The sequence below is a fragment of the Neoarius graeffei genome, chromosome 18 (assembly GCF_027579695.1).
Source record: "Neoarius graeffei isolate fNeoGra1 chromosome 18, fNeoGra1.pri, whole genome shotgun sequence".
Classification (NCBI taxonomy): domain Eukaryota; kingdom Metazoa; phylum Chordata; class Actinopteri; order Siluriformes; family Ariidae; genus Neoarius; species Neoarius graeffei.
Window position 1 is genome coordinate 65451083 of NC_083586.1, and position 27917 is coordinate 65478999.

Here is a 27917-nt window from a genome sequence, read left to right on the forward strand (position 1 = left end):
GTATTAAAAAAAATAAGGTCACACTCTCAGTGTGGGAAATAAGGAGTTTTAAGCAGACTGTCACAGGACAGACGAGTCTGAAATGTTGTCTGTTTGTCCAAATTTCAGCCTGTCCGAATGACGGACCAAAGGCCCGGAACAACACGGGCTAAGGCAGGCCCCAGAAGCTTTAGATGCCTAGAGATGCTTCTCAGCTATTTCCAGGCACATTGTGATCTTTAAAGGCCAAATTACATGCAACATTAGTTGCTAATTACACGACAAACTGAATATAATTTACAAGAAAATGTCAAAAGTTAAAGAAAAACATGTGTAAAGTTCTACCCAAGAAAACAGTAGCACACAGGTCAGTTCCATGTCTAGAAAAAAGTCTGGGTGCTATGGGAGGTGAGATGAGGTGAGTAGAATCCAAGAGCAGAACACAGACGGTAATCAAATAAATAGAGAGTTTTAATCCAGGGAAAAGGGCGTGGCACAAGGATAAACAAACAGGACAAAAACAAATGGCAAAAATAATCTAGATAACAAGAGACAGAAAACTAGACAAAAACACGAAACAGGCAAGTACAAAAAATGCTAGGACAAGAAACCAAAAACAAGAAAAAAACCCTAGTGCAAAAAACCATGAAATAGAAAAATGAGCTTGAGCAAACAACCATGAAACATAACAGAGGCACAGAAACAGCTAGAAGCAAAGCGAGACGTTCTGGCAAAGTTCCTGTCTGAGAACGGCGTATTTATAACAGCAGAGAAAACCAGGAAGTGAATGCAGGCATGAAGGAATTCCCGTTCCGGATTCAGATCGGCACTGGCATGATTCGTAATCTCCGGAGTGGATGTCCGGAGCAGAGCATGACACTGGGGGGCCCAAGGATGTTCCAGTTGGTTACAACTTACTGATCTTGTCACTATACTAACTACACTAACTGGTACTATAATAACACTCATGAAACATTATGTCAACAATGACTATTTTATACTATGTTTATAATAAGTCTATAAGACATGTAGTCATTAACAATACAATGATTCTTACATAATAGTTAAAATTTTGATACAAGATTCCAAGTAACTTTGTAATAAAATGACTTTTAAAATGATTCAAAACTAGACACGGTCAGTGTCAGTAGTGAGAACGACAACACCGAACAAACTAAAAACATTGCCGCTCAAGACTACAACACCCATGAGCCACAGTGCCCCCTGTCACCGGAGTATTGAGCACAGCTGAAGCTCATCGTTAATCAGTACCACGCTATTTAAACCCCTCTCACACAAGCACTCACTGTGAAGTATTGTTCTGTGTTCTCCAGTGCATACCGAGCCTTGTTTTCCTGACTGCCTACTGGTCTTCAGATTCTCGCTATCTTTCCTTGTTTATTCTTCCTGCCTTGTCTACGTTGTCCACTTTGCTGATCGACCAACCCTCACCTGTCCCCGACCACAATTCACGTCTCTTAATTTGGCTTCGTTGCTCTTTGATCCCCGCTCTCCTCTACAATTACATCTGTAAGTGGCTGCAACGTGACAGACACAGTCATATCATTTGGCATTCAGACTAAAATCTGCTGGACTAGAACTTAGAAAATAGAAGAAAATAAAAACTCTATTAGAATATAAATCTACACCCTCCAAAGCATATGACTAATATTCTTATGAATGAAAAAAAAAAATGCACATAACAATAACATAACCATTCATTGGCAGTTTGGCACTGAACATAATACTGTACTGCAAAGTTTCATGTAAACTGAACTCCGGTTTCTGGTTGAGAGTACGCCATGCGCGTTTTGGCTGCCGCATCTCACCGGAGCTTTTCATTTTTCTTTTGTTTTTCATTTTTCTGTTTGTGTAAGTTGATGTTTGTTTTTTGTTTAAGTGTTTTGTCCACTGGTTGTGGTGTAGCTCTGGATCCAGTTTTGACGTCAGTTCCCTTCAGGCCTTGGTTCACAGTGGGTGACGCCTGTGCTCCTCGCTGTAGATTGCAGTGAGCTCGTTGGTCTTTTTAACATCAGGGTTATCCAGCACTCTGTGTGGTGGAGCTTTTGTGCTTGGTGCTGTGTTCCAAGCGATGTTGCCTGGTGATGTCTTGGTGGCTGTGCAGGTGGTTTGGGACGTACCGGCGCTCTGTGTGGTGGTGCTTTTGTGCTCACTTTGTGGATCCATGGTGCGGTGTTCTGAGTGATGTTGCCCAGCGGCTGTGCAGGCAGTGTGGGATTTATCTTTCTGCACCTTTTGGTGGGACTGTGGTCGCTACTCCATTGGAATTACATCATGACCCTCTTTTGGTGGACTTTCTCTCCCCCCCCCAACTGTAAAGCGACCTTGAGTGTGAGAAAGGCACTAGATATGGTGCATTATTATTGTCATATTTAGTGTGCCACTCTGGGAGAGGGAGGTGCCTGTAAAGTTTGATGTGACTAGGACCATCAGTGGCCAGGTTATGAATTTCTAAAGGCTGGCTCGAGCCAGGGCTCGTGTTAAAGTTTTTCCGGGACTCCGTGGTGAATAGTGGGCCGAGCCATGATTAGAGTGGGCCATGCCTGGCTGGTTTGAAAGGGCTCAAGGAGAGGGATGTGCCTGTAAATTTTGTCAGGTCTAGGGCCATTGGTGGCCGAGTTATGAATTTTTAAATTCGGGCGCACGGGAGCTCCCGTTTCACAGGCTGTGTTACGACATCATGTATTCGCCAAGTGTATCATTTGGAAGAAAATTAGAAGTAGATTAGATCCATATCTTTACAATTTTTCATGGGCCATCCGGTTTGATGCTTTTGAAATACAGACAGGCAAATGCAAAAATTACCGGTCAATGTCCACCAGTCTGGCCTTATTTCCCACACTGCACTCTTGCAGACTGAATCTTATTAGTTATGAGTGAAGCTCAGACCCTGGTAGACTGAGTCGGATTGCCTGGTAGTTGGATCGAGACTCTGATAGACAGATTCAGGTTTGGCGCTTTCTCTTGCTTGGAGAGGAAGTACATTTTGGTCATTTTCATAATCTCCGTTTGTCTGAAATGGAAAACAATTGTTAAACTGTTTGTAAGTAAAGTGTTTGTGAAAGTAATACCTGAATCAGATCATTGGCCTGTACCTCTCTGGGAGATTGTCTCACTGTTTCAGAGCCTGAAGAGAGACGAGAAGGTCATCAGCATTTAATTTAATTGAAATAAATAAACAGTGCAATCCCTAAGTATTAAAACAGTGACATTTGTTGTTCTTTCGATTGTGTTCTTCACTGTATTAGATTTGAAATGAAGCACTGAGATTATAAATCTGACTGTCAGCTTTCATTTACAGGTGTGTACAGATGTACTGGGTGAACCTTTAAATGTTCTTCACAAAAATCCCTTTTATTTTACGGGGAGAAGGCATTGTGTCATTGCCTCATTACTTTCTGAATAAGCAGCTAAAAAAAAAAGTACTAGCAGGGCTAAGTCCTGACAGAAATGAAAGTAAAGCATCATGAGGTTAAAACACCATAAATTAACCAGAGACAGACATTGAAAGTGGGTTTTACCTTGATGCTTTCTTTTGCAGTAGATTGCTATAATCACACCAACAGCGAACAACACTGCGCCTGTACTGATCATGACGTACTCCGCTATACCTGGATTCTCTGTACAGGACATAAATGTGTGACACAGAAACATCAACGTTTAAACCACATAAAAGTGATAATGGTCATGTCACAGGAAACATGTGGAGTGTGTAGTGGAGGAGTGTAGAAGAAGGGACATGTGGGACTGGACAACCTGCCACTCGATTTATACAAATTTCTATAAATTTTACCATAAAGAATGTTTTTATATGATGAATAAGCCATTAATAATGAGAGAAGTAAAGTATGAGAGCAACTTGAACCCTGTGGTTAGAGAAATATGAAGTGCTTTGTGAAATCTGTATTTCCTGTTAAAATGAACATGCAAACTGCAGCCATCATGTTCAACTGAGTGGGTTAATAAACACCATGGACACACGGCATTTATCTTCCACTGTTAACATCAAATATACAACCCCGATTCCAAAAAAGTTGGGAAAAAGAACAAATTGTAAATAAAAATGGAATGCAATGATGTGGAAGTGTCAAAATTCCATATTTTATTCAGAATAGAACATAGATGACATATCAAATGTTTAAACTGAGAAAATGTATCATTTAAAGAGAAAAATTAGGTGATTAAGTTTCATGACAACAACACATCTCAAAAAGTTGGGACAAGGCCATGTTTACCACTGTGAGACATCCCCTTTTCTCTTTACAACAGTCTGTAAACGTCTGGGGACTGAGGAGACAAGTTGCTCAAGTTTAGGGATAGGAATGTTAACCCATTCTTGTCTAATGTAGGATTCTAGTTGCTCAACTGTCTTAGGTCTTTTTTGTCGTATCTTCCGGTTTATGATGCGCCAAATGTTTTCTATGGGTGAAAGATCTGGACTGCAGGCTGGCCAGTTCAGTACCCGGACCCTTCTTCTACACAGCCATGATGCTGTAATTGATGCAGTATGTGGTTTGGCATTGTCATGTTGGAAAATGCAAGGTCTTCCCTGAAAGAGACGTCATCTGGATGGGAGCATATGTTGCTCTAGAACCTGGATATACCTTTCAGCATTGATGGTGTCTTTCCAGATGTGCAAGCTGCCCATGCCACACGCACTAATGCAACCCCATACCATCAGAGATGCAGGCTTCTGAACTGAGCACTGATAACAACTTGGGTTGTCCTTCTCCTCTTTAGTCCGAATGACACGGCGTCCCTGATTTCCATAAAGAACTTCAAATTTTGATTCGTCTGACCACAGAACAGTTTTCCACTTTGCCACCGTCCATTTTAAATGAGCCTTGGCCCAGAGAAGACGTCTGCACTTCTGGATCATGTTTAGATACAGCTTCTTCTTTGAACTATAGAGTTTTAGCTGGCGACGGCGGATGGCACGGTGAATTGCGTTCACAGATAATGTTCTCTGGAAATATTCCTGAGCCCATTTTGTGATTTCCAATACAGAAGCATGCCTGTATGTGATGCAGTGCCGTCTAAGGGCCTGAAGATCACGGGCACCCAGTATGGTTTTCCGGCCTTGACCCTTACGCACAGAGATTCTTCCAGATTCTCTGAATCTTTTAATGATATTATGCACTGTAGATGATGATATGTTCAAACTCTTTGCAATTTTACACTGTCGAACTCCTTTCTGATATTGCTCCACTATTTGTTGGCGCAGAATTAGGGGGATTGGTGATCCTCTTCCCATCTTTACTTCTGAGAGCCGCTGCCACTCCAAGATGCTCTTTTTATACCCAGTCATGTTAATGACCTATTGCCAATTGACCTAATGAGTTGCAATTTGGTCCTCCAGCTGTTCCTTTTTTGTAACTTTAACTTTTCCAGCCTCTTATTGCCCCGTCCCAACTTTTTTGAGATGTGTTGCTGTCATGAAATTTCAAATGAGCCAATATTTGGCATGAAATTTCAAAATGTCTCACTTTCGACATTTAATTTGTTGTCTATGTTCTATTGTGAATACAATATCAGTTTTTGAGATTAGTAAATTATCGCATTCCATTTTTATTTACAATTTGTACTTTGTCCCAATTTTTTTGGAATTGGGGTTGTACATGTAATTTTTCGAGGAGAAAAGAATATTTTATAAAGCTGAAGTGCTGAGCAGGACAGAGATTTTATCTGATCTTAGCCTCCCTTCCAGTGTGGATGGAGGGTGTATGTACCAGGGGAGGGGAGTGGGATGTTTTGGTGAGTAACATCATTAAATTGATTTGCTGAAAAAAGTAATCTGTCCTGTGGTGGTTTGATCCGTGTTCTCTCTCTCTCATGTAGAAGATTTTAAATAAAAGCTCAAATAAAATATTTGGTGTTCTCCATACCCTGATCTGAGGGAGCGCTCACTGGGTGAGTAGCATCAATTAATGGTTTAGCTGGAATAAAAGAAAAGTGAGACTTAATGAATGACATGACAGAAATGTAATAAAGAAGAGTTCAGGCAAAAAGTCCAAAACTTAATGAATGATGTGAGAGAAATTTAATAAAAGAGTTCAGGCAAAAGTTTCATACCTCTTGTTGAATGTGTGGTCTCTGCATTTACGGGTGGACTCATGGCATGTGTTGAAGTGGTGTGTGTAGTGTGGAAGACAGTAGTGATGGCAGGATCAGCTGAGAGAATAGAAACAGATTCACTCATTATAGATGACTGTAAATGTTCTCATGGACAAGCTAAAATAAAAATGCTCATCAGATTTACAGAAGATTGGATAATGCAGTTTTTTGTCTGCATATGTTGATAAATGCCAATCAAGCATAACTTATTAAGCATGCTCTTCTAACCATGGTCAAAAACTTTATAAAACACAAAGCTGAAAAGAATAAATGACAGAGAAAGTGTGTCTTCTACGCAGTGTGCATTAAATCTTCTCATAATTCAATGCAGCCTTTGCAGTGTGTTGGCTCACTAATTCTACCTACTGTAATAGGATGCCATTACTTTTGTCCTGTTGGCATGGCCAGTCTTAGTTGACTTCATTTATGGATTAGTTTTGGAATCACATCTTTTCAAGTTATCAGTATGATGTGACTGGGTTTCATAAACTGTTGATTAAATTGGCGTTGTCGGATCAAACCTCGCCATGTCAAATGTTTATTTTATGAAATGAAGACTCTTTAACCAGCAGATTCTTTCTGTTCCAAGGCCAAACTCAGACACACAGAAGATCAGCCATGCTTCATGTTCTGAGTGGTGTGATCATATACCAGAAGTCCAGACATCCTGGCATCCAGGCAATCCTGAGCTCCTCACTTCAACATAAAGTTTTACAGCCCAGACACTGTCCTGCTCTCGACAGTTGTGTTCAAATAAACAGCAGGGTGTTAAACTGAATAAAGTGAAATATTTTTAATATGAGATATATATTTTTTAAATATGTTTTATTATTATAGATATGGGCCACTTTTTTCCATGGAATAAAAACGTGTTGTATTGCAGAAAGCAGGCAGGGGTCGGTCAATCAGCAAACAGAATAGTAGAGAACAGACTAGAGAGTGAAACAGGTAAATGTAGCAAAGAAACTGGAGGGAGGGAGGGAGGGCTGGGTCTATGTTTATGGTTAAACACAGAACAATACTTCGCACTGAAGGTGAGTGAGAGAGAGGCTTAAGTAGCATTGCCCAAAGTTAATCGCTGTGAACTTTGGGCGTTGTAGTCTTTGGAAGCCATGTTTGTAGTTCGGTTAGAGTTTTGACTCTCAGCACCATTACTGACAGTTATAGCTGTTAGAAATAAATCCTACTTCTATTATAAAAATTCATGACTTCATATTATTTTGCTTACATCCAGGTCGCTAACTGTGTTTCTGCTGTCTAGCTTTCAACTAAACAGTGCAGTAAAAAGAATTTCACTGCAGTATTGTTACAATATACTGATTAAACTAATTCAGTGGACAGATGGTCAGATGAAGTCGTGTCAATTTTTTGTGTTCTCATGAAATTCCCTTAAATTGAGCCTAAATTCCTACAGTGTGTAATTCTCAAATGAGACCCGTTCTACACTGTACATGGTGCTTTAATCATCTGCTTCAGTCAATGTTCATCATCAGTGAATTAATGTGTGAGGGTTTTTAGTCTCCTCTGTGTCACACTCACCTGTTTCAACCAGCAGTCGAAGCTCTGTGTAAATATTTGTCCCTGGCCGCTCTATCACACACCAGTAAGTGCCTTCATCCTCTGGTCTCAGATCAGTGATGGTGATGGTGAAGATTTTGGTTGTTGTGTCGTCATACAGAGAGAATCTGGGGTCTTTAGCAGGAGATCCAGACTCAACAGGAATGTCATTATACCCCACATAGGGACATTCACCTCTGCAGAGAAACTTTTTGTTCTCTTCATATCCAGGTTCATAGGGGCATTGAATCTGAACTGATCTTCCTCTGTATCCAGTTATTGTAGTTACAGCATCAGTATCATCAGCTGGAGAATAATATACAGTGGAATGAAATAAGATTCAGGACCACGGTGCAACATACAAAACCAAAATGAAGCTCAGTATCCCAGAATATTAACCTTTTATACCAGTACATTATTAACCCTTTATACCAGTACATTGTTAACCCTTTGTACCAGTACATTATTAACCCTTTATACCAGTACACTGGCGTTCCATTCCACTGGCAGAATGGAAATTCATTTAACAAACTGTAATATCCTTGTCAGTGAAGGACACGCAGACAACAGGTTGTAGTAACTTCTTTTTAGTGAACGTAAGTCAGCTCAAAACACAAGCACACAGGAACTTCTGCACTCTACATCGACATAACAAACCTTCCCTGCTCTGCTACTTAAAGCCTCTGATTCCACCTACAGGTCATTTGCACCATAACATTCCCATCCACTACAGTTCGGTCCATAAATATTTGGACAGAGACAACATTTTTCTAAGCCCTGTGATGACCTGGCGACTTGTCCAGGGTGCACCCCGCCTTTCACCCGTAGTCAGCTGGGATAGGCTCCAGCTTGCCTGCGACCCTGTAGAACAGGATAAAGTGGCTACAGATAATGAGATGAGATGAGACAACATTTTTCTAATTTTGGTTCTGTACATTACCACAATGAATTTTGAACAAAACAATTCAGATGCAGTTGAAGTTCAGACTTTCAGCTTTAATTCAGTGGGTTGAACAAAATGATTGCATAAAAATGTGAGGAACTAAAGCATTTTTAAACACAATCCCTTCATTTCAGGGGCTCAAAAGTAATTGGACAAATTAAATAATTGTAAATAAAATGTTCATTTCTAATACTTGGTTGAAAACCCTTTGTTGGCAATGACTGCCTGAAGTCTTGAACTCATGGACATCACCAGACGTTGTGTTTCCTCCTTTTTAATGCTCTGCCAGGCCTTTACTGCAGCGGTTTTCAGTTGCTGTTTGTTTGTGGGCCTTTCTGTCTGAAGTTTAGTCTTTAACAAGTGAAATGCTGCTCAATTGGGTTGAGATCAGGTGACTGACTTGGCCATTCAAGAATATTCCACTTCTTTGCTTTAATAAACTCCTGGGTTGCTTTGGCTTTATGTTTTGGGTCATTGTCCATCTGTATTATGAAACGCCGATCAATCAGTTTGGCTGCATTTGGCTGGATTTGAGCACACAGTATGTCTCTGAATACCTCAGAATTCATCCGGCTGCTTCTGTCCTGTGTCACATCATCAATAAACACTAGTGACCCAGTGCCACTGGCAGCCATGCATGCCCAAACCATCACACTGCCTCCGCCGTGTTTTACAGATGATGTGGTATGCTTTGGATCATGAGCTGTACCACGCCTTCGCCATACTTTTTTCTTTCCATCATTCTGGTTGAGGTTGATCTTGGTTTCATCTGTCCAAAGAATGTTCTTCCAGAACTGTGCTGGCTTTTTTAGATGTTTTTAGCAAAGTCCAATCTAGCCTTTTTATTCTTGAGGCTTATGAGTGGCTTGCACCGTGCAGTGAACCCTCTGTATTTACTTTCATGCAGTCTTCTCTTTATGGTAGATTTGGATATTGATACACCTACCTCCTGGAGAGTGTTGTTCACTTGGTTGGCTGTTGTGAAGGGGTTTCTCTTCACCTTGGAAATTATTCTGCGATCATCCACCACTGTTGTCTTCTGTGGGCATCCAGGTCTTTTTGCATTGATGAGTTCACCAGTGCTTTCTTTCTTTCTCAGGATGTACCAAACTGTAGATTTTGCCACTCCTGATATTGTAGCAATTTCTCGGATGGGATTTTTCTGTTTTCGCAGCTTAAGGATGGCTTGTTTCACCTGCATGGAGAGCTCCTTTGACCGCATGTTTTCTTCACAGCAAAATCTTCCAAATGCAAGCACCACACCTCAAATCAACTCCAGGCCTTTTATCTGCTTAATTGCGAATGACATAACGAAGGAATTGCCCACATCTGCCCATGAAATAGCCTTTGAGTCAATTGTCCAATTAATTTTGGTCCCTTTAAAAACAGGGTGGCACATGTTAAGGAGCTGAAACTCCTAAACCCTTCATCCAATTATAATGTGGATACCCTCAAATGAAAGCTGAAAGTCTGCACTTTATATCCATGTCCATTATATAACTATAACTTGAATATCTTTCAGTAAACAGGTAAAAAAACAAAATTTGTGTGTGTCCAAATATATATGGACCTAACTGTGTGTATGTATGTGTGTGTGTGTGTATATATATATATATATATATATATATATATATATATATATATATATATAAATGTACAGCAGGGTTGACAACTCCTTCAGTGACAGTTTTGATGTCCAAGTCGGGGTCCACCAGGGCTCAGTATTGAGTCCTCTGTTGTTCATCATTGTTCTTTAGGCCTTGTCTCGTGATTTTCGTTCTGGGTGCCCTTGGGAGCTGCTGTATGCTGACAACCTTGTACTTGCATCAGATTCCTTAGAGGGACTAGAGCAGAAATTGAGTTCTTGGAAAGCTGGAATGGAGTCAAGAGGCCTCCGTGTTAACATGCAGAAGACTAATATCATGATCTCCGGACCAAACCTGGAAACACTGAAGGACTCTGGTGAACATCCTTGTGGTGTGTGCAGGAAGGGGGTTGGTGTTAATTCCATCCACTGCACTGGCTGTGCCCACTGGATTCACAAGAAGTGTAGTGGTAGATTAAGGCTAAATCCCTCTTTCAAGTGCAAGAGATGTCTTGGTAAAGTCCATCCCATCAATGGCAGACCACTTGACTCCTTGACAGTCGATGACCATCAGCTTGCAGTTGTCGATTATTTTTGCTATCTGGGAGACAGCATGTCTGCGGGTGGTGGCTGTGAGGCTGCCACAATAACCAGAGTCAGAGCTGCCTGGGGAAAGTTCAGGGAGCTGATGACGATACTCTGCGCTAAGAGTCTGTCCCTGCACACCCGTGGCAAAGTCTACGATAGCTGTGTTAGGGGGGCCTTGCTTTATGCTTGTAAAAGCTGGCCCTTGAAAAAATCTGACCTGGCATGTCTCCAGAGGAATAAGAGGGCCATGCTCTGTTGGATGTGTGCTATCAAGCCTACAAATAACATCAGTACACATGACCTCCGCCTGAGGCTAAACATAAAAGATCTTGATCTCGTCCTCAGGTGGAACCGTCTTAGATGGTTTGGCCATGTCCAGTGGAGTGTGTCTTGGACCAAGAAGATCTGTTCCCTCCAGGTGCATGGACGTAGGACACATGGAAGGCCACGAAAGAGCTGGCAAGAGGTGTTGCGAGAAGATCTTAAGTTATCTGGACTAGATACCAGAGATGTTGCCAATCGCGATTTGTGGAGGGAAAGAATAAATAGCATGTGCCATCAAACCCACTTTGGTGGAAACATTGACATAAACAGATAGTGAGTGAGTGATGGCAGGATAACCACAACATCGTTAGCCAATTACTGTAGGCCCAAGGTATTTAACAAAACAAAACAAAAAAAACCCACCTATATTATAAACAAAGTAGTCTCCAGACAACATAAGACGGGACGTGCAAGACTATGGACTGAATTACATTTCAGACATATAGATTTAAAAGTGCGAGAGTCATTGCAATCATCATTATTGAAAACAGAAAAGTAATAATTCATCATGGTAGATTTAAAAGAGCTATGGTTGTCCCGGACAGTCTTTGGCTTTCTTCCGTTTCGTGCTGCGGGATGACATCTTTAAATGCCCAAGTGTCAACAAAAACAACTCGCGAACTACTTCTGTCAAAAGCTTCCGCGCCGGTGGGTGAAAGATCATTCAGTCTCGAGAAATCTCGCTCTACAAGTCAGCTGACCTTGTCTATGTCAAATCTCGCGAGAGCAGCCGCGACAAGTAAACAAACAACATGGCGCCTCAGTCTGGAAAACGCCAATTCAGATTGTTTTTGCACTGTCTGGCGGTGTATCTACTATGAATGGAATATTTTTGGAGTAATTATAACGTATTTGATGATCAGACATATTGTCACGTGGTGTTGCTGGGATGTTTTCACGGAGAAACGATCGTTTGGAGAAAGATTGCATGTTGTGCAGTAGCATACAAGTGCATGGCCTGAGTGTGACTTGGGGTTCAATTGGCATTTCAGTAAGAGGGCGCACGCCGAGAGTAAGAGGGCGCAGCGCCCCTGTTCCCCGGTTTAGACGAAAGCCTGCATGTGCATCAACCTAGCAAGATGAAGCGGAGTTATCCCTCGGGGAGTGAAAAAAGGAAAAAGAAACTGCATGAAAATGAACAGTGGGAACAGCAGTCAGGTAACTCTCCTCTCTGGGTGGGAGAGTGGGAGGGACGGGGCTAGTCGGTGTTTGACCTACATAACAGGGCGGTGAGTCCTGCCTGAACCCCGGACGGTCTCCGTGTGCGTCTTGCTGGCTTCTACAATTTAAGTGTTATATCAATCGTTCTGAGTGTAGTTACAACTGCACTTATACAAAATGGAAAGTAATGGATAAATATTTACTAAGATTGAATTTTGTTTGCTTGGATAGCCCACAGGCAAATATAGATGCAGATATTATTGAATAAATAAAACTCGTGAAATATTATGACAATGGTGCTAAATAGGCTACATAATAATCTAAATCACCTACATTTTAAGTACAGTATCTGAAGGTAAAACAAGTGCAGCCAATTTGATGGAGCTGAATTAATAGTAGCCTTATCTATATTTTACAGGTGCTATGCTTAAGTTTCTAACAAGCAGCACAGAGTCCAGCCAGTCAGCCAGTGGAGGGACAGAACCAGATAGGACAGGCACAGATGAGCCACCTTCAACCAGCACAGATGAGTCATATGCAGCTGCCTCAGCCAGTACAAGCAGCAGCACAGGTCCAGTACAGCCACCGTTGTCAAGTACAGACACAGGGGAAGAACAGGCAGCGTCGGCCACTATTCACACAACCACGTGTGCACAGCAAGCATCAGAAGCCAGCTCAGACCCTAAAGCAACAGTCTCTGCTCCACCAAATGATCCAGCAGACTGGCCCCCAGTCTTAACGGACTGTATGCAGACTGAGTTAGTGCGCAGAGGTCCATTCAAGCCAGGAGTAGATTTTTCTTACCCCAAAGACAAGTCCAGAAGAGGGTTCCATCCAGGATTATTACAGAGACGGCTGTCAAATGGTGAAAAGATTACCAGAAGCTAGTTTTCATACTCAGTGAAAAACAATGCTGTGTATTGTTTTTGCTTTAAGCTCTTTTCCACAAAAAAAACACAAAATAATAGGAGAAGGTGTTAATGACTAGTCAAATACCAACTCCATTCTGAAGCAGCATGAGGGTATTCCTGAACACACAAGCAATATGTGTTATATCATATGACGATATTATTGATGATTTTGCATCCAGAAAGTGCAGAAAGGGACATTTTTAATGGTGAGTAATTTGTTACACATTTACTTCGATTTGATTTGGTCTGATTTGGTCTGTATTTATTTGGAGTTAGAACAACAGGTGGCGACACTAGTGCAATATGTCTAAAGGGGGGATGAGTGGAAGCACTGGGTGTCAGGTGCGACTGGTGAACATTTTGGGGTTCAGTTAAGAGGGCCCCTTAGCAGAATTTTGCCTAGGGCCCCATGGAGGTCTGAACCGGCTCTGGGTGAGAGGCTGGGTTCACCCTGGACGAGTCACCAGGTCATCACAGGGTGACACACAGAGACACACAACCATTCACACTCACATTCACACCTACGGTCAATTTAGAGTCACCAGTCAACCTAACCTGCATGTCTTTGGACTGTGGGGGAAACCGGAGCACCCGGAGGAAACCCACGCGGACACGGGGAGAACATGCAAACTCCGCACAGAAAGGCCCTCGCTGGCCACGGGGCTCAAACCCAGAACCTTCTTGCTGTGCGGCGACAGTGATAACCACTACACCACCGTGCCGCCCTTGAGTCACAGACGTAATGTTCAAAATGCATTGTTTTTCAAACACTCTGAAATTTAGTAATGTGACACACATTTGAAAATGGCATGTTCTACATTGGCTACGCTTAAGAAATCACTGAATAAATATTTACAGGTCAGTCTTATTTGATTGACACCCACATGAACCAATTGTAGAAGTTTTTAGCTTTTAAACAAGAGCTCACTGGTGAAGACTGACCATACACAGTGTTATAGCAATGCATAAAACTCCCTCGCACACTTTTACACATGCTGGCAAGCTTGACTGTTCATGTGCCTGGTTGTTTTGGAGAAAAAAGTTTTGACATGTACTGGCTGAAGTGTTCACGTGAACTTGTCAGAGGTTTTGAAAGCGTTATTCAGGAGTGACTCTGGTGTTGTTTTAGGAGCAAGACAACATGGATTCAGACATGTTTTAAGAGGGGCTTTGACAGAAGGAGGATTGCCAGAAGCTCTATGTGTGTGTGTGTGTGTGTGTGTGTGTGTTTGGTACACAACTTGTGGTGTTGTTGCTATCCAAAAGTTATATGAAGTTAGCACCAACTTTGTTGGTCGGTGTTTCTCAATGTCCAGGATGTGTCCTTTAAATGTTGCATTTCATGAATACCACATCATCGAATCGCACCAAAGGACTCTTCTGATGTATTGGATACTTTGATTTCTACCAAGGACCGCATCCTAATTTCAGAGGATTTTTCAAGGATGCATCTGCGGATCCTCGGCTTTCTTAAATCACCCACAATCCTATGTGCGCATACAAGGCACATACTGTTCTTAACCATTAGGTGACAATGGGTAACCAAATAACCTGTGTTTTCTGTCTGTCTCTCTCTCTCTCTCTCCCTCTGTGTCTGTTTCTCTGTCGAGTTACACCCCAATCGTGAGATATAATTCATGCTGACCTCTCATGCTGTTCGGACCTGCCTGATCCTTCTGATGCCCTAGTTAATAATAATAATAATAATAATAATAATAATAATAATAAATTTCCTAAAAATGCATATTCACATAGAAATCTCAATGCTTTTTACAGTAAGAATCATAAAAACTACTAAAAAAATGGTACGAATAGCTAATAAAAAAATAATAATCATGGTGGTTAATCACTTAAACAAAAATGTCTTTAACTTAGATTTAAAACTATCTATTGAAGGAGAGTCTTTAAGCTCAGCAGGGAAAGCATTCCAGAGCTTCGGTGCTATTACAGAGAAAGCATGATCTTCATAAGTTTTTGTGTATGTGCGTGGAACAGCCAAGAGATTCTTCGTAGTGGACCTCAGACATCGAGATGTAGAGTAATCATTCAAGAGACAAGTTAGGTATTGAGGTGCAAGGCCATTACGTATTTTATACGTCATTAACAGGATCTTGTAGATTATTCGATCTTGAACTGGAAGCCAGTGTAACCTCCTCAGAATATCTTGGATATTATCATCAGGCTTTGGTCTTGCGACAAATCTGGCAGCAGCATTCAGGACCCGTTGAAGCTTGTTGATCTCATAAACAGGTAAGCCATACAAAAGGCTGTTACAGTGGTCCACTCTAGAGGTGACAAAAGCATGGACCAACTTTTCAGCTTGGTCTTGATCCAGATATCGTCGAATCTTAGCAATGTTACTCAAAGCCATAAAAGACGCTTTGCAACAATTAGTAATCTGACCCTTTAGAGATAGATTGTGATTGAAGACAACACCAAGGTTGCGGGCCTCAGGCTTGGGTGCTATAATTTTATCGCCGACAGCAATTCCAGGTAAGGTAGAGAGTGACCGGGCAAACTTTGAGTGAATATGCAAGAGTTCAGTTTTGCAATCATTCAAAACAAGCTTGTTAGCAGAACACCAGGATTTGATATCACATATGCAGTTCTCAAGAGTAGATTGTGCAGAGTCTTGCTGATGCTTCTGGATAACACAATACAGTTGTGTATCATCAGCATGCATCATAGACGATATTCCATGAGATGTAAATATGTCTTCCAATGGTGCAACGTAAAGGCAGAATAAGATTGGTCCAAGAACAGAACCCTGTGGGACGCCAGATTCCAGTAGATAGTTGGGTGATAAGAAACTATCAATCTTGACGCACTGAGTCCGATTGTTAAGATAAGAATGAAACCAAGAGATAACAGTGCCAGAGAACCCAAAATGCTTTTCAAGACGTTGGAGAAGTAGACAATGATCGATCGTATCAAATGCAGCTGAAAAGTCTAGCAAAATCAGGAATGCCTCATTGCCCTCATCCAGAATTCTAAGAAGATCATTTTGTACGCGGAGTAGTGCAGTTTCGGTACTATGGCAAGAATGATAAGCAGATTGAAATTCAGGATACAGATTATTCTCATACAGACAGGACAGCAGTTGAGGAAGAACAGCGCATTCAAGAACTTTCGAGAGAAAACGTAAATTGGAGATAGGTCTATAGTTATTCAGTATGTTAGCATCCAATTTCGGCTTCTTAATGCAGGGAGTAACCAAAGCAGACTTGAAGGCATTAGGAACAGATCCAGAGGCCAGAGAACTGTTGATGATAGACATTATAATAGGAAGCAAAACATCAATGCATTCCTTTAACAACACGGTAGGCACAGGATCCAAACTACAGGATTTAGAAGGCGATCTCATGACAGTTGAGCGAATTTCATCAGCATCTGGCAAGATAAATTCCGTCAAGTGTACTTCTGATGCCCTACTTCTGGCTGGAGTCTCATCACATTGCTCCTGTGGAGGACGGCCCCCATATGGACAGTCTAAAGTTACACTTGGAAGATGCTCTGGACACTTAGTTTTGCTTTGATGGCTGAAGATGACAATCGCCATGATAACTTTAGGATAACTTTAGGGTCATTCATGTAGTCAAGATGGCAGCACAGGTGTTTGTTTTGTCCCTGTCTCAGTTCTCAATGTGTATAACGTGTTAAATAACTTGTGTTTGCTCGCGCTCGCTCGCTACTTTAAACCATTCCGTTACAGTTGATGCACAGAATTCACTGAAGAGTTTATTGTAAACCAGCAATATAACTATGTGGATTAGTCTGTTCTACCTGTTGGCGTTCGTCCCGACTTTCAAATCAGGGGCTGACATCAACGCTGATGATGGCCTGGACTTTTGGAATACTCCTGCAAGGACAATTACGATGCTGTACATGGTCGGTTTTCATCTTTCACCTCTCTGATGGACTTTTTCGGAGTGCGAGGCTCAAATATCACAGGGAGTACGGGTGTCCAGACTTTCTCCCCTGCGGTTGACAACACCTGCGGCTCGAAAATCCCGGCAGGATTGCCCGCTGGCTGTGAAAGCCTGGATGTTTATTCTGCTACTGCTGTCAGGTAATATCCACCCTAACCCAGGCCCTGGTCAAACTGAACTTGAGACTCCAATCGACCTCAAAAACTCCAATGGGCTGTGTGTTATTCACACAAACGTGCGCAGTCTAATTAACAAAATAGAGCCTGTGCGTCTATGGGCAAAGTCTACTGACTGTGACATTATGGTTTTAACAGAGACATGGCTAAATTCTTCAATCACAAATCAAATGATACACATTGATGGCTACACCATCTTCCGGTCGGATCGCTTGAAAAGAGGAGGGGGCGTTGCAATCTACACCAAAACATCACTGGACTGCTCCTTCATCGAGTCAATCACAAGACCGAGATTTTTTGAATTGTCGGCAGTAAAACTTATTATGCTAAACAGCGCCGGTCTTACAGTAATCGGGTGTTATTGTCCACCATCTGCTTCAGCTGTGGCTGCAACCGCACTGTCGGAAGTGCTGCAAAAATTCACTGACAACGAGTGTCTACTGCTGGGAGATTTAAACTGGGACTGGTTGTCCACAACATCAAACGCACTTAAGGACATTTGTGACACGCCCCACCTCACGCAATTAACGCATGTGCCCACTGGCATTAATACAAAGGACATGAACAAGTCGACTCTGTTAGACGTCATTCTTACAAACACCCCGCATAAATATACTGTTGTTGGTATATTTTGTAATGATATCAGTGACCATTGCACAATTGCTTGTGTCAGGAATTGTAAGCCTCCAAAAACTATTCCAAGATATGTCTTCAAACAGGACTACAAACATTTCAATGAACAGGCTTTCCTGCACGATGTTTTTCATAGTGATTTGCATTATGTGTGCAATATGACTGATGTTGAACAGGTTTGGGACTTTTTAAAATCAACTTTTCTTTCTTTAATTAACAAACATGCCCCAATGAGATCTTTTAGAATAAGTGGTAAAAACAATCCTTGGTTTAAAGATGACATTGCTGTGGCCATTAGAGAAAGGGACAGGGCTTGGGCAAATGCTAAGAAACATAATGACCCCAAGCTGTGGTTGGACTACAGGACTCTTAGAAACCGCTGCACAAGATTAGTGAAGAACGCAAAAAGTGGTTATTACCTTGAAATGATAAATGAAAATTTAAATGATCCTAAAAAGTTTTGGAAGCTGATCAAATCTACTGAAGGTACAATTACGCCACCAAACTTCCAAACTCTCTTACATGTAGCAAGGGGGGAATTATAGGGAAACAAAACATTGTGAATGCTTTTAATGAACATTTTATAAATGCAGGGGTTATGACTCAGACCAGTACTGCTGTAACAAACACTGACCACATATGTACTTCATCTAACATTTGTCCTTTTCATTTTACTCATATCTCCACCTTACAGGTACGCAAGGCATTGACAAACTTGGATTGTAAAAAATCAGCAGGTCCTGATCAAATTGAACCATTCTTTTATAAAACTGCTGCACTTTTAACTTCTGATGCCATTGCTGCTATTTTTAACCTTAGTTTAACAAGTGGGTCTATCCCAGAATCTTGGAAGTCGGCTCAAGTACTACCACTTTTAAAAGGGGGTGACCCGTCTATCTTAGATAACTACCGGCCCATTTCTAGGTTGTCAACTTTAGCTAAAGTGTTTGAATCTCTTGTCAGTGATCAAATAAAACACTACTTAGCTGAAAATAATATATTAAATTCAACTCAATCAGGCTTCAGACAAGGTCATAGCATTATAACTGCTGTAACATCTGTTTAAATGATTTTATTTCTGCCTTAAACACTAAAAAATCCTGTTGTGCACTTTTTGTTGACCTATCCAAGGCGTTTGATACAGTTGACTTTAAAATACTGTTGCATAGACTAAAGGCAGTAGGTTTTAGTAATCCAGTGTTACAATGGTTTTCTAATTATTTAGTAGGCAGGACACAGTGTGTTGCCATAGAACTATCAGTCACCCTTACTTACCATAAAAGCAGGTGTCCCTCAAGGGTCAGTTCTCGGCCCAATCCTGTTTTCTTTGTATATTAATGATATAGATAAAGGCCTAAATCCAGCCAAAGTACATCTGTATGCTGATGATACCATCTTATACCCTGTTGGTTCCTCAGTGCAAGACGCCCTGGATTCTTTACAAACTGTCTTCATATCCATTCAAAATGCATTGTTGCAGTTAAAATTAGCATTAAACATAAATAAAACTAAGTATATGATTTTCACACGGTCAAGATCATGTCCTGATGGTAACTTAACAACACTTGATGGTACCTTCTTGGAGAGGGTTACGTCCTACAAATATCTTGGCATTTGGCTTGACCAAAAGCTCACATTTGAAGTACATATCAATAATCTTTTAAGAAAGCTAAGACCCAAGGTCGGTTTTTATTTTCATTTAAAAAAATGCTTCTCATTTTTAACAAGAAAAAGGCTGGTCCAGAGTACTTTTCTCTCAGTGTTGGATTATGGTGATACAATTTATATGCATGCACCTTTATGTTTCCTCAAGAAGCTGGATGCAGTTTATCATTCTGCATTGCGGTTTGTAACAGGGGCCCCCTCAAGAACTCACCACTGTGATCTATACTCTAAAGTGCAATGGCCATCTTTGTATTTAAGACGGAAATTGCACGTTACTTTTTATTGCTAAGGCATTGTTGGGCAAACTTCCCCATTATATCTGTAATCTTCTGACTCTTTGCACTTCTTCATATAGTACACGTTCCTCACACAAGTTATTACTACAGTCTTTCACCCCTCGTACTGAATTAGGGAAAACAGGCTTTTCTTTTTTTGCTCCACATCTCTGGAATGAGTTGCAGAATACATTGAGTATGGACTCGCTGCCTTCAATAGAGATTTTTAGGAGAGCAATTAATACTGTACCGTATACACTAAGGAATGTCATTGCTTTTAGAGTTACTCCACAAAACTTTTAGCTGCCACTGTGTTTTATGTAAGTTTATTTTCTTTATTATGTGTTAATGTGTTTGTCTGCATCTGGAACTTTTTGTTGGCTGCCATTTTGACCAGGACTCCCTGGCAGAAGAGACACTTAGTCTCAATGGGACAATCCTGGCTAAATAAAGGATTTAAAAAAAAAAAAGGACTGCAGTCATCATGAACAGTTTTACACTCAAATCTTCATGAATTTCCTGATTGCACAATTGCACTTTTTCATCATATTGGACCCACTTATTGAAGTGAGTTATTTATTATCCCTCACCCAAATGAAATTTGGCGGGGGATATAGAAACGGGTTCCATCCGACTCTCCGTCCGGTCACGTTTTCGTTTCCGGGCCATATCTTTAAAACTACAGAAGATATCTTCATGAAACTTTGTATGCATATCAAGCAACATGTGAACTGGTGCCTTTTGCTATTTTGGATTTTTTTAAAAGTATTTTTCACATTTTTACATAAAATATAGATTTTGACTTAAGGCCCGGTCCCACTGGCCGATGGACACAAAACGTATGCAAAAAGGACACAGCGGACGAGCAAAATTTCGGGGGTGGCTCTATCCGTTTTCATTCGCTCCAGAAATGGACAAAATTGGCGAAAATTTGCGAAAACAGAACGGAAAAGAACAGACATGGGTAGTATATAGCGGGGATGTTAAACGCATGTTCATAGGAAGCCTAGCGGATGAAAGCGGATGGAAGTGGATGACAGCTCCGAAGGGGTTACCGGTGATAACTGAAAAGCGGACGCATAGCAGAAAGAGTGGATGCATAGCGGATGAAGGGGATGCATCACGTACGCCTAACGGAAACAAAGGGGATGTTGCGCGGATGTATATCGGATGCAGACTGTTCACTGCGCTAGGTGTTCTTCTACATACTCTAGACATACTCCAGACATCCTAAATATATGAGATACATCCCAGATATAAACGCTTTGTCCGTTTTGAATACTTTATATACGAGATGCATACGCTTACATCCTTTCTATTTCCATGCTACTAACGATGAATAGACGTTTCATGTACCTTATCTTTCCTCCCTCTTTCCGTTTTCAGCTGCAGTGGATGCGAGTTGCGAGGATGCCCAGAGGATGCAGAGAGGATACAGCAGACGTTTAACGGATGATAACGGACATAGAACGTTTGTTGCTCGTATATGTCGCGGATTTACATCGTACACGGCGGAAAGTTCATCCGTTCTAAAAGTTTTGTGCAGCTCAAAACTTTTTGCGCGGATGAAATCACAGTGGACGGATGCTCGATGGATAGAGCGTATGAAGCACGTATGCAATGAGTACACAACGGATGCATAGCGTTTTCCAACGGATGGCAAAGATTTTTTTACGTTTTACATCCTCTTTGCATCCGTAAGTGCAGTGGGACCGGGCCTTTAGTTTGTAAGAGTTTTTGTTTGTTTCCAGAGCATATATCCAAAACTATTCATGATACAGATTTGAAACTAGGTATACATGTTATGATATGTTATGATACAGGTGATGTAGATGTGCCTTTTCATACTAAGAAATTTGAGAAATTTTAATTTTTCATGTTTCCATGGAAACAATTTCAAACTTAGTCTCTCAGGTTAGTCTTAGGGGTAGGTTTTGTTTCCGGAGCAGAACTTAAAAGCTATGAGTGGTTTGGTCTTGAAAGTTGGTATATGTGCTGCACGGGCGATTGCTCTAAGACAACGAGGGAGGCTGAGCCTCCTCTAAAAATGCCCTTATAACTTTAATGTGTGCGTGAGTTTTTCCCCCTTGTGACAGCGCGATGCAGCGCAGACTCAGTGCACTTCAATGGCATTTGGGAGCTATGCGCTTTTCAATATCAAAATGCAAGACGGTTATTGGACAAATACTGCGAAAATGCCCACCTACGGACTCCGAGCCTCACATGGGAGGGACATGGCAGTTTCCGCGAGGAGACTGGTGATTGGTGAAAGCGGCCGGATATTTTCTTTGATTGACAGCTCGTTTCAAATATAGACAGGCAGTGGTGAATTTCAGTTCAGTCCCATGCGGATTCGCAAGTGCTGTGGTGTATTGTAAGAGATCAGCTTACATTTCAATTTCATTCATTACATATGGTTTCTACCAGCTTTTTTAGTTTGTATATATTTTCATTGTAAATAAAGTGTAAATATAGTGTTGTCAAGTTTGCTATCTTAGTTCCAGAAATCTCGTTTATTTGAGTGACTGAACTTGAACTTGAAGGGGCTAGTCAGCTAGCAAGAAAGCTGCGCACGGATGCCAAGCATTGCTGATTTAATTTTGGTGAAGCCATTTGCCAGTCTTCCTTTCGAGGAAAAAATTAAAATTAAAGAGCAGGGTAGACCAACGCCTCAAACTGACTTGGTGAAAAAGGTAGGGAATAATACTCATTCCTTTCAGCTCTCCTGGTACGAGAAAGTGAATTGGCTAACAGCAAGTGACCCACATCAACAACAGTAAATAGGCTACTTTAGTAATATGTCATGGATGGACCAAAAATATAGAATCTATTTAAAATGTTTATGCTGAGTATATTATATTGGAATATATATTTTTCTGGATATGAATTAAACACAGCTACAATTTGGAAAACATTTTTAAACAAAAACACAGCCGAGAACATTTCACACTACAGACCTGGATTAAAAGTGAAGGGTTATCAAAATTGTCAATAAAACATTTCTCAGTCAAAATAAGTAAAATATAGGGAAAGTGTCATTGAATGAAATGTGTGGCCCCCAGCTCTATGTTTGGCTCCCCAAGGTCAGTGCTTGTGCCTATTCCAGAACACTCTGCTGTTACTGCTGAGGTTCCTGACAAAGAGCTGCTTTCAATAATGATCAGTTTTTAAACAACATGCCACAATTTTAAAATATAAAATGTTAAAATATACCCCCCCCCAACACCACCATCATGTATATTGGACAGTAGGCTAATGGGCCAAAAGAACCTGTTATTTCACAGTTTGTGACCCTGCCAACAATCAGCCAGATCAGAGGCAAGAGTATGGGCAAAATTGATGTGTTTTTTCTTTTAAAATCTGGAAATGTCGTAACCGACCAGCCTCCCCTGTTTGAAAGACTACCAGCCGCCACTGATGTGCTGATTAAGTAATGTATATGTGCCTTTTGATACGAAGAAATGTGAGAAATTTAAATTTTTAGCTCAGCTGGACCAAAGGTCTGGTGGGTTTATGCCATGGGCTGCTGAGGTCAGTGTAAGGAGGTCGGGTTGGTTTTCTGCAGCAGAACTTGAAAAATGTGATAAATAATATCTTGAAACTTGGTATATAGTTTGTATATAGGGCGGGGGATATAGATGACTCTGTCTTCTTGTAGTCTTGTGATCTGTTATCACCCAAATGAGGATGGGTTCCCTTTGAGTCTGGTTCCCCTGAAGGTTTCTTCCTCATAGTGTCTGAGGGAGTTTTTCCTCACCACTGTCAGCTCAGGCTTGATCATCAGGGATACATTTATTAGGGATACAATTAGTTCATCTGTTTAAAGTCTTTTTTTTCTGTTAAGCTGCTTTGCAACAATGTCTATTGTTAAAAATGAGATGTAAATAAACTGATTTAGTTGATTTGTCAAAGCGGGGCCTTTTCAGTGATGCACACAAACACGACTGCATGTAGGGCACACAGGCCTAAACTGTGGTGTATTATTAGCAGGGAACCATCAGTCTGGGCATTTTTTCTTTTCTTTTTTTCCTGTGGGGAAGAGCACTTTTTGAGTGCAGGGAATATGCAGAAAAAACAAAGGCAGACACACCAACACTACCGATTTGTGCGGTAAACTACCGGTTTTTAACTTCTGTCAACACCTACTGCTTTTGTACATAATGTCAACGTTTTTTAGATTTCTCAGAAAAAAAATCCCACACTAAGTTCTGAACGTGCTTTATGCATTATTTTGGCATCACGAATACCGGAAATGCGCAAGACCAACCATTTATTCGTTCAGTGCCGTTTGCTCACTTCTCTATTTCCGGTTTTGTTGGCAGTGTGCATGTGGTGTGTTCGTGATAAAATTGCTTAGATTCTAGTAAGGATAAAACGTGGAATATGGCTACACCAGAGAAGAAAAAGTCACAAACTAGATATCAGAATAAGTTTAAGACAAAGTGGACAGATAGTCATCCCTTTATAAAAGCATCACGCAAAGGAGAAAACCATGCTTTCTGTGAGCATTGTCGAGTAGATTTCGCAATCTCACATGGCGGATATAATGACCTAACTCGGCATATTGGAACAGAAAAGCATAAAAGTAACTCCAGAGCAGTGAGTAACACATCAAAATTTATGTTCCTACCAAACAGCAAAACTACAGGCGCAACACACGCTGAAGTTTTATTTACGGGATTTTTAATGGAACATAACCTGCCTTTGACTCTGAGTGATCATTTCACAAAATTATTACCAAAACTGTGTCCAGATAGCAATATTGCGAAACAGTACTCATGTGATCATACAAAAACAACACACATGAGCATGTGTATTGGAGGGGATGCAGTTAAGAAAGTGACGGACTTTGTTGGCAAGAATAAAATGCAATGAAAATGAAATGAAAAACTTGTGAAATGTGAAAATGAAAAACTTGTGATAAATGCTAAATCTGCAACATATAAAGCATTACATTAGATCAGATGATCAAATCTCTGAAATAAAATGTACTTATTTGATTCCTATTTATGTTTAGTTGTGTTTTATGCTTTGTTTAAAGTGAATTAGTAGCAACATCTACAATTGTCCGCCAAAATTTGAAATTGCCAATTTGTGCAACGGTACCGTGCGCGAGTAAAATCTACCTCTTTTTCTTGTGAAAAGGTTGGCATGTATGCAAAGGATCTTGCTAAAGTGGCAAAATGTGGGTTGGTATTAAATAGTCTGCAGTTTAGCCCCTGGGACACAATCCATGATGAAGGGTGTTCTCATAATTCTCAGAATGACTGGTCTTGCAAGTACAATAATAATTTTCTTTCTTTAATGTACTAAGATTGCAAACTGCCAACAACTTAACAGAGGAAGCAGCCACACACCTGCACACTCACTTGACTGTTCCATTATGTGTTCTCTGGAGGTTAGGAAGGACTCTTTCCTGGCCTCTGAAGAATCCGACTTGGAAGGACCCGTCCTACCGTACCAAGGAAACATCCTTGACTTTGAGAAACACCCACTGTTTTGCTTGTTATTGAGTGAAGATGGCATTTTGTACACCATGACAGTGATGACCACTATTTTCATATGAAGATGTGACTTTGTTCAGACCAACGCTGTGTGTGTCTCCTGACTCATAGACCTGGTAGAATCCAGCAGCATTGCGAAATCCATGCAAGTGGCTAAGCAAGCGAGCCGGATTCCCCACATCCACACTACAGTTAGGAACATAAAATCAGGAAGGAAACATACTGTAGTGGGATGCAACATCACTCCCTGTTACAGATAGGAGCCCAGGAATTAAATAAATGCAATTAAAACAAACTGTTTTTAACTGTAGGTGTTGTATTTAAAACTGTATGGATGTGACAGAAGCCAAACCCATGCATGCAGGTCATTCTCAGTCAAAAGGGATTAATGATCCAAAAGTGGAGTCTGGTCCATTAACACAAGAACTTATTGCCATGTTTGTGTTCAGCAAGCAAGCAAGTTATTAAAACCAATACATTCACTCAAAAGAAGTGGGTATAGAAACTGTTCAATGGGATTAGATCCTTACACGCTAAGGAAGAAGGATTTTTCCTACGAGTTGGAAAAGTATCCATCCGTTGAGTTCCCGGACATCTCAAACTACCTGGTGCTGCAGACATTGTTCTACACGGACACACAGATGGAAACCTGGAAGAGTCTGGAGGAGAACAACTTTTTATATGTGGCTGGGTTAAAGATCTGGGGCTCAGGACACTACAAGATAAATCCTGTATCGTTTTTGCCCAGGTAAGGAGGAATTTCTGGGCTTTGTAGGCGTATTCACAATGGTTGCTAGGACGCTACAAGTTTTAGTATCGGGTGAAAACAAACCATAGCCCCTCAATTCTCAATCCTCCCTGCTCTTCTCACCTCATCTCATTATCTCTAGCCGCTTTATCCTTCTACAGGGTCGCAGGCAAGCTGGAGCCTATCCCAGCTGACTACGGGTGAAAGGCGGGGTACACCCTGGACAAGTCGCCAGGTCATCACAGGGCTGACACATAGACACAGACAACCATTCACACTCACACCTACGGTCAATTTAGAGTCACCAGTTAACCTAACCTGCATGTCTTTGGACTGTGGGGGAAACTGGAGCACCCGGAGGAAACCCACGCAGACACGGGGAGAACATGCAAACTCCGCACAGAAAGGCCCTCGCCGGCCCCGGGGCTCGAACCCGGACCTTCTTGCTGTGAGGCGACAGCGCTAACCACTACACCACCGTGCCGCCCCTCCCTGCTCTTCTCTTCCAGGTAAATAATTCACAAAGGTCCACAGAAACACCTTTAAAGACCTGGATATTACGCATATTAAATACACGTTAGTTTACAATATAGTGATGACGATCAAACAGTAAACAAAAAACACATCCGAGGACTGAAGCATCTCCTGAGCTTCAAAACATCACGATATAATGGAAAATGGTGAGAAAAGTGATTTGCAAAACCAAACGAAATAAATCAGAGGAATTACAAACCTTTCACAAAGCAATCACTGCAACCTCAAGCGTTCTTCGGCTCGGCTCCATTTGATCGCAGTGAAAGTTTCAAGAGCCATATTTCTCATCACGTCTTTTGGTAAAATCCTTTGCACTTTCACCCTTTTTTTACAACTTTATGGGGAACCCGGAAGAAATGTTATCAGTTGTATGGTTTGTTCGATTTGAGCAGCCCAAAACAACACAAGCGTAGGGGATTTTAAAGACTGACAAAGCACCCCAGTGATAGTAACACTTTGTGAACAGTGAGTTTTGCTGACGATCACTTCATTTCTTGCATATCTAATGAGGCAGATATTACATCGGATGCAACCCAGAAATTGTACCCGAGTAAAAATGAGCTTTCACTTAAAAAAAAAAAATTGCAGCCCACTAGATGGCACTTCGCAGCCCACTAAAGGGCCACAGCCCTCCTCTGTGTGCTTTTGAAGATAACCAGGAAGTCCAGGGCTGAGAAACACTCATCTTAATCATACGTTTCATACACCAGGGCTATCTGCTCTCAGCTGTACTCAATAGAAAATACAAAACTCACATTTTGTGCTCAAGAACAGGAACAAGAGAGATGACGTGACAGGCGTCTGCACTGATAAAGCAGTAGCCCTGATCTTTAAACAGATAAAGTGAAGATACTGACTGTTGTTCAGCTAATATACAGATACAAAAACTCTTCAAAGTCAGTTCTACACTGAATATAAGTAGAGATAATGTTCCCATGTGCAGGTCACTTGAACACAGACGTTTCCTCATGCAGTCAGTGAACCCGAACCTCCTCTGTGTGCTTTTGAAGATAACCAGGAAGTCCAGCAGCCCTGAGAACTTCACTACTTTAAAACACTGGAAGCGATCGATAAAAGTTCTGAACTAAATGTCCATCAGTGCAAAGCTTTAATGTGACCCTGATACTGCTGATTATTTCAAAGTGCTTTTACTCACCGATCATCAGGCAGAAGGTGAAGATGAGGAGGATCTTCATTCTCAGTCCAGACTCACAAACTCCTGCTCAGAAAATAAAAATAAAAATGTTCTCTCACGCTCCCTCACTGTCTC

General features: G+C 41.2%; 1 protein-coding gene across 1 annotated transcript; it reads right to left on the reverse strand.

The window, feature by feature from the left end:
• Positions 1 to 250: 250 nt before the first annotated feature.
• LOC132866477 (CMRF35-like molecule 5) lies at positions 251 to 27917 on the reverse strand. Its single transcript, XM_060899266.1, has 7 exons — positions 27804 to 27917; positions 7654 to 7977; positions 6073 to 6171; positions 5886 to 5936; positions 3522 to 3620; positions 3096 to 3127; positions 251 to 3013 (listed from the first exon to the last, which is right to left on the reverse strand). The coding sequence occupies exons 1-7, from the start codon at positions 27841 to 27843 to the stop codon at positions 2867 to 2869; spliced, it is 792 nt and encodes a 263-aa protein (XP_060755249.1). The 5' UTR covers positions 27844 to 27917; the 3' UTR covers positions 251 to 2866.

Bases quoted from the DNA above. Each gene is read 5' to 3' on its own strand.
- LOC132866477 (XM_060899266.1), bottom strand. From the start codon at position 27,843: ATGAAGATCCTCCTCATCTTCACCTTCTGCCTGATGATCG. The intron at 3,621-5,885 runs GTATGGAGAACA...TGTCCTGTACAG, and splicing joins GAGCGCTCCCTCAGATCAGG to AGAATCCAGGTATAGCGGAG. The intron at 3,128-3,521 runs GTAAAACCCACT...GTCTCTCTTCAG, and splicing joins CTGCAAAAGAAAGCATCAAG to GCTCTGAAACAGTGAGACAA.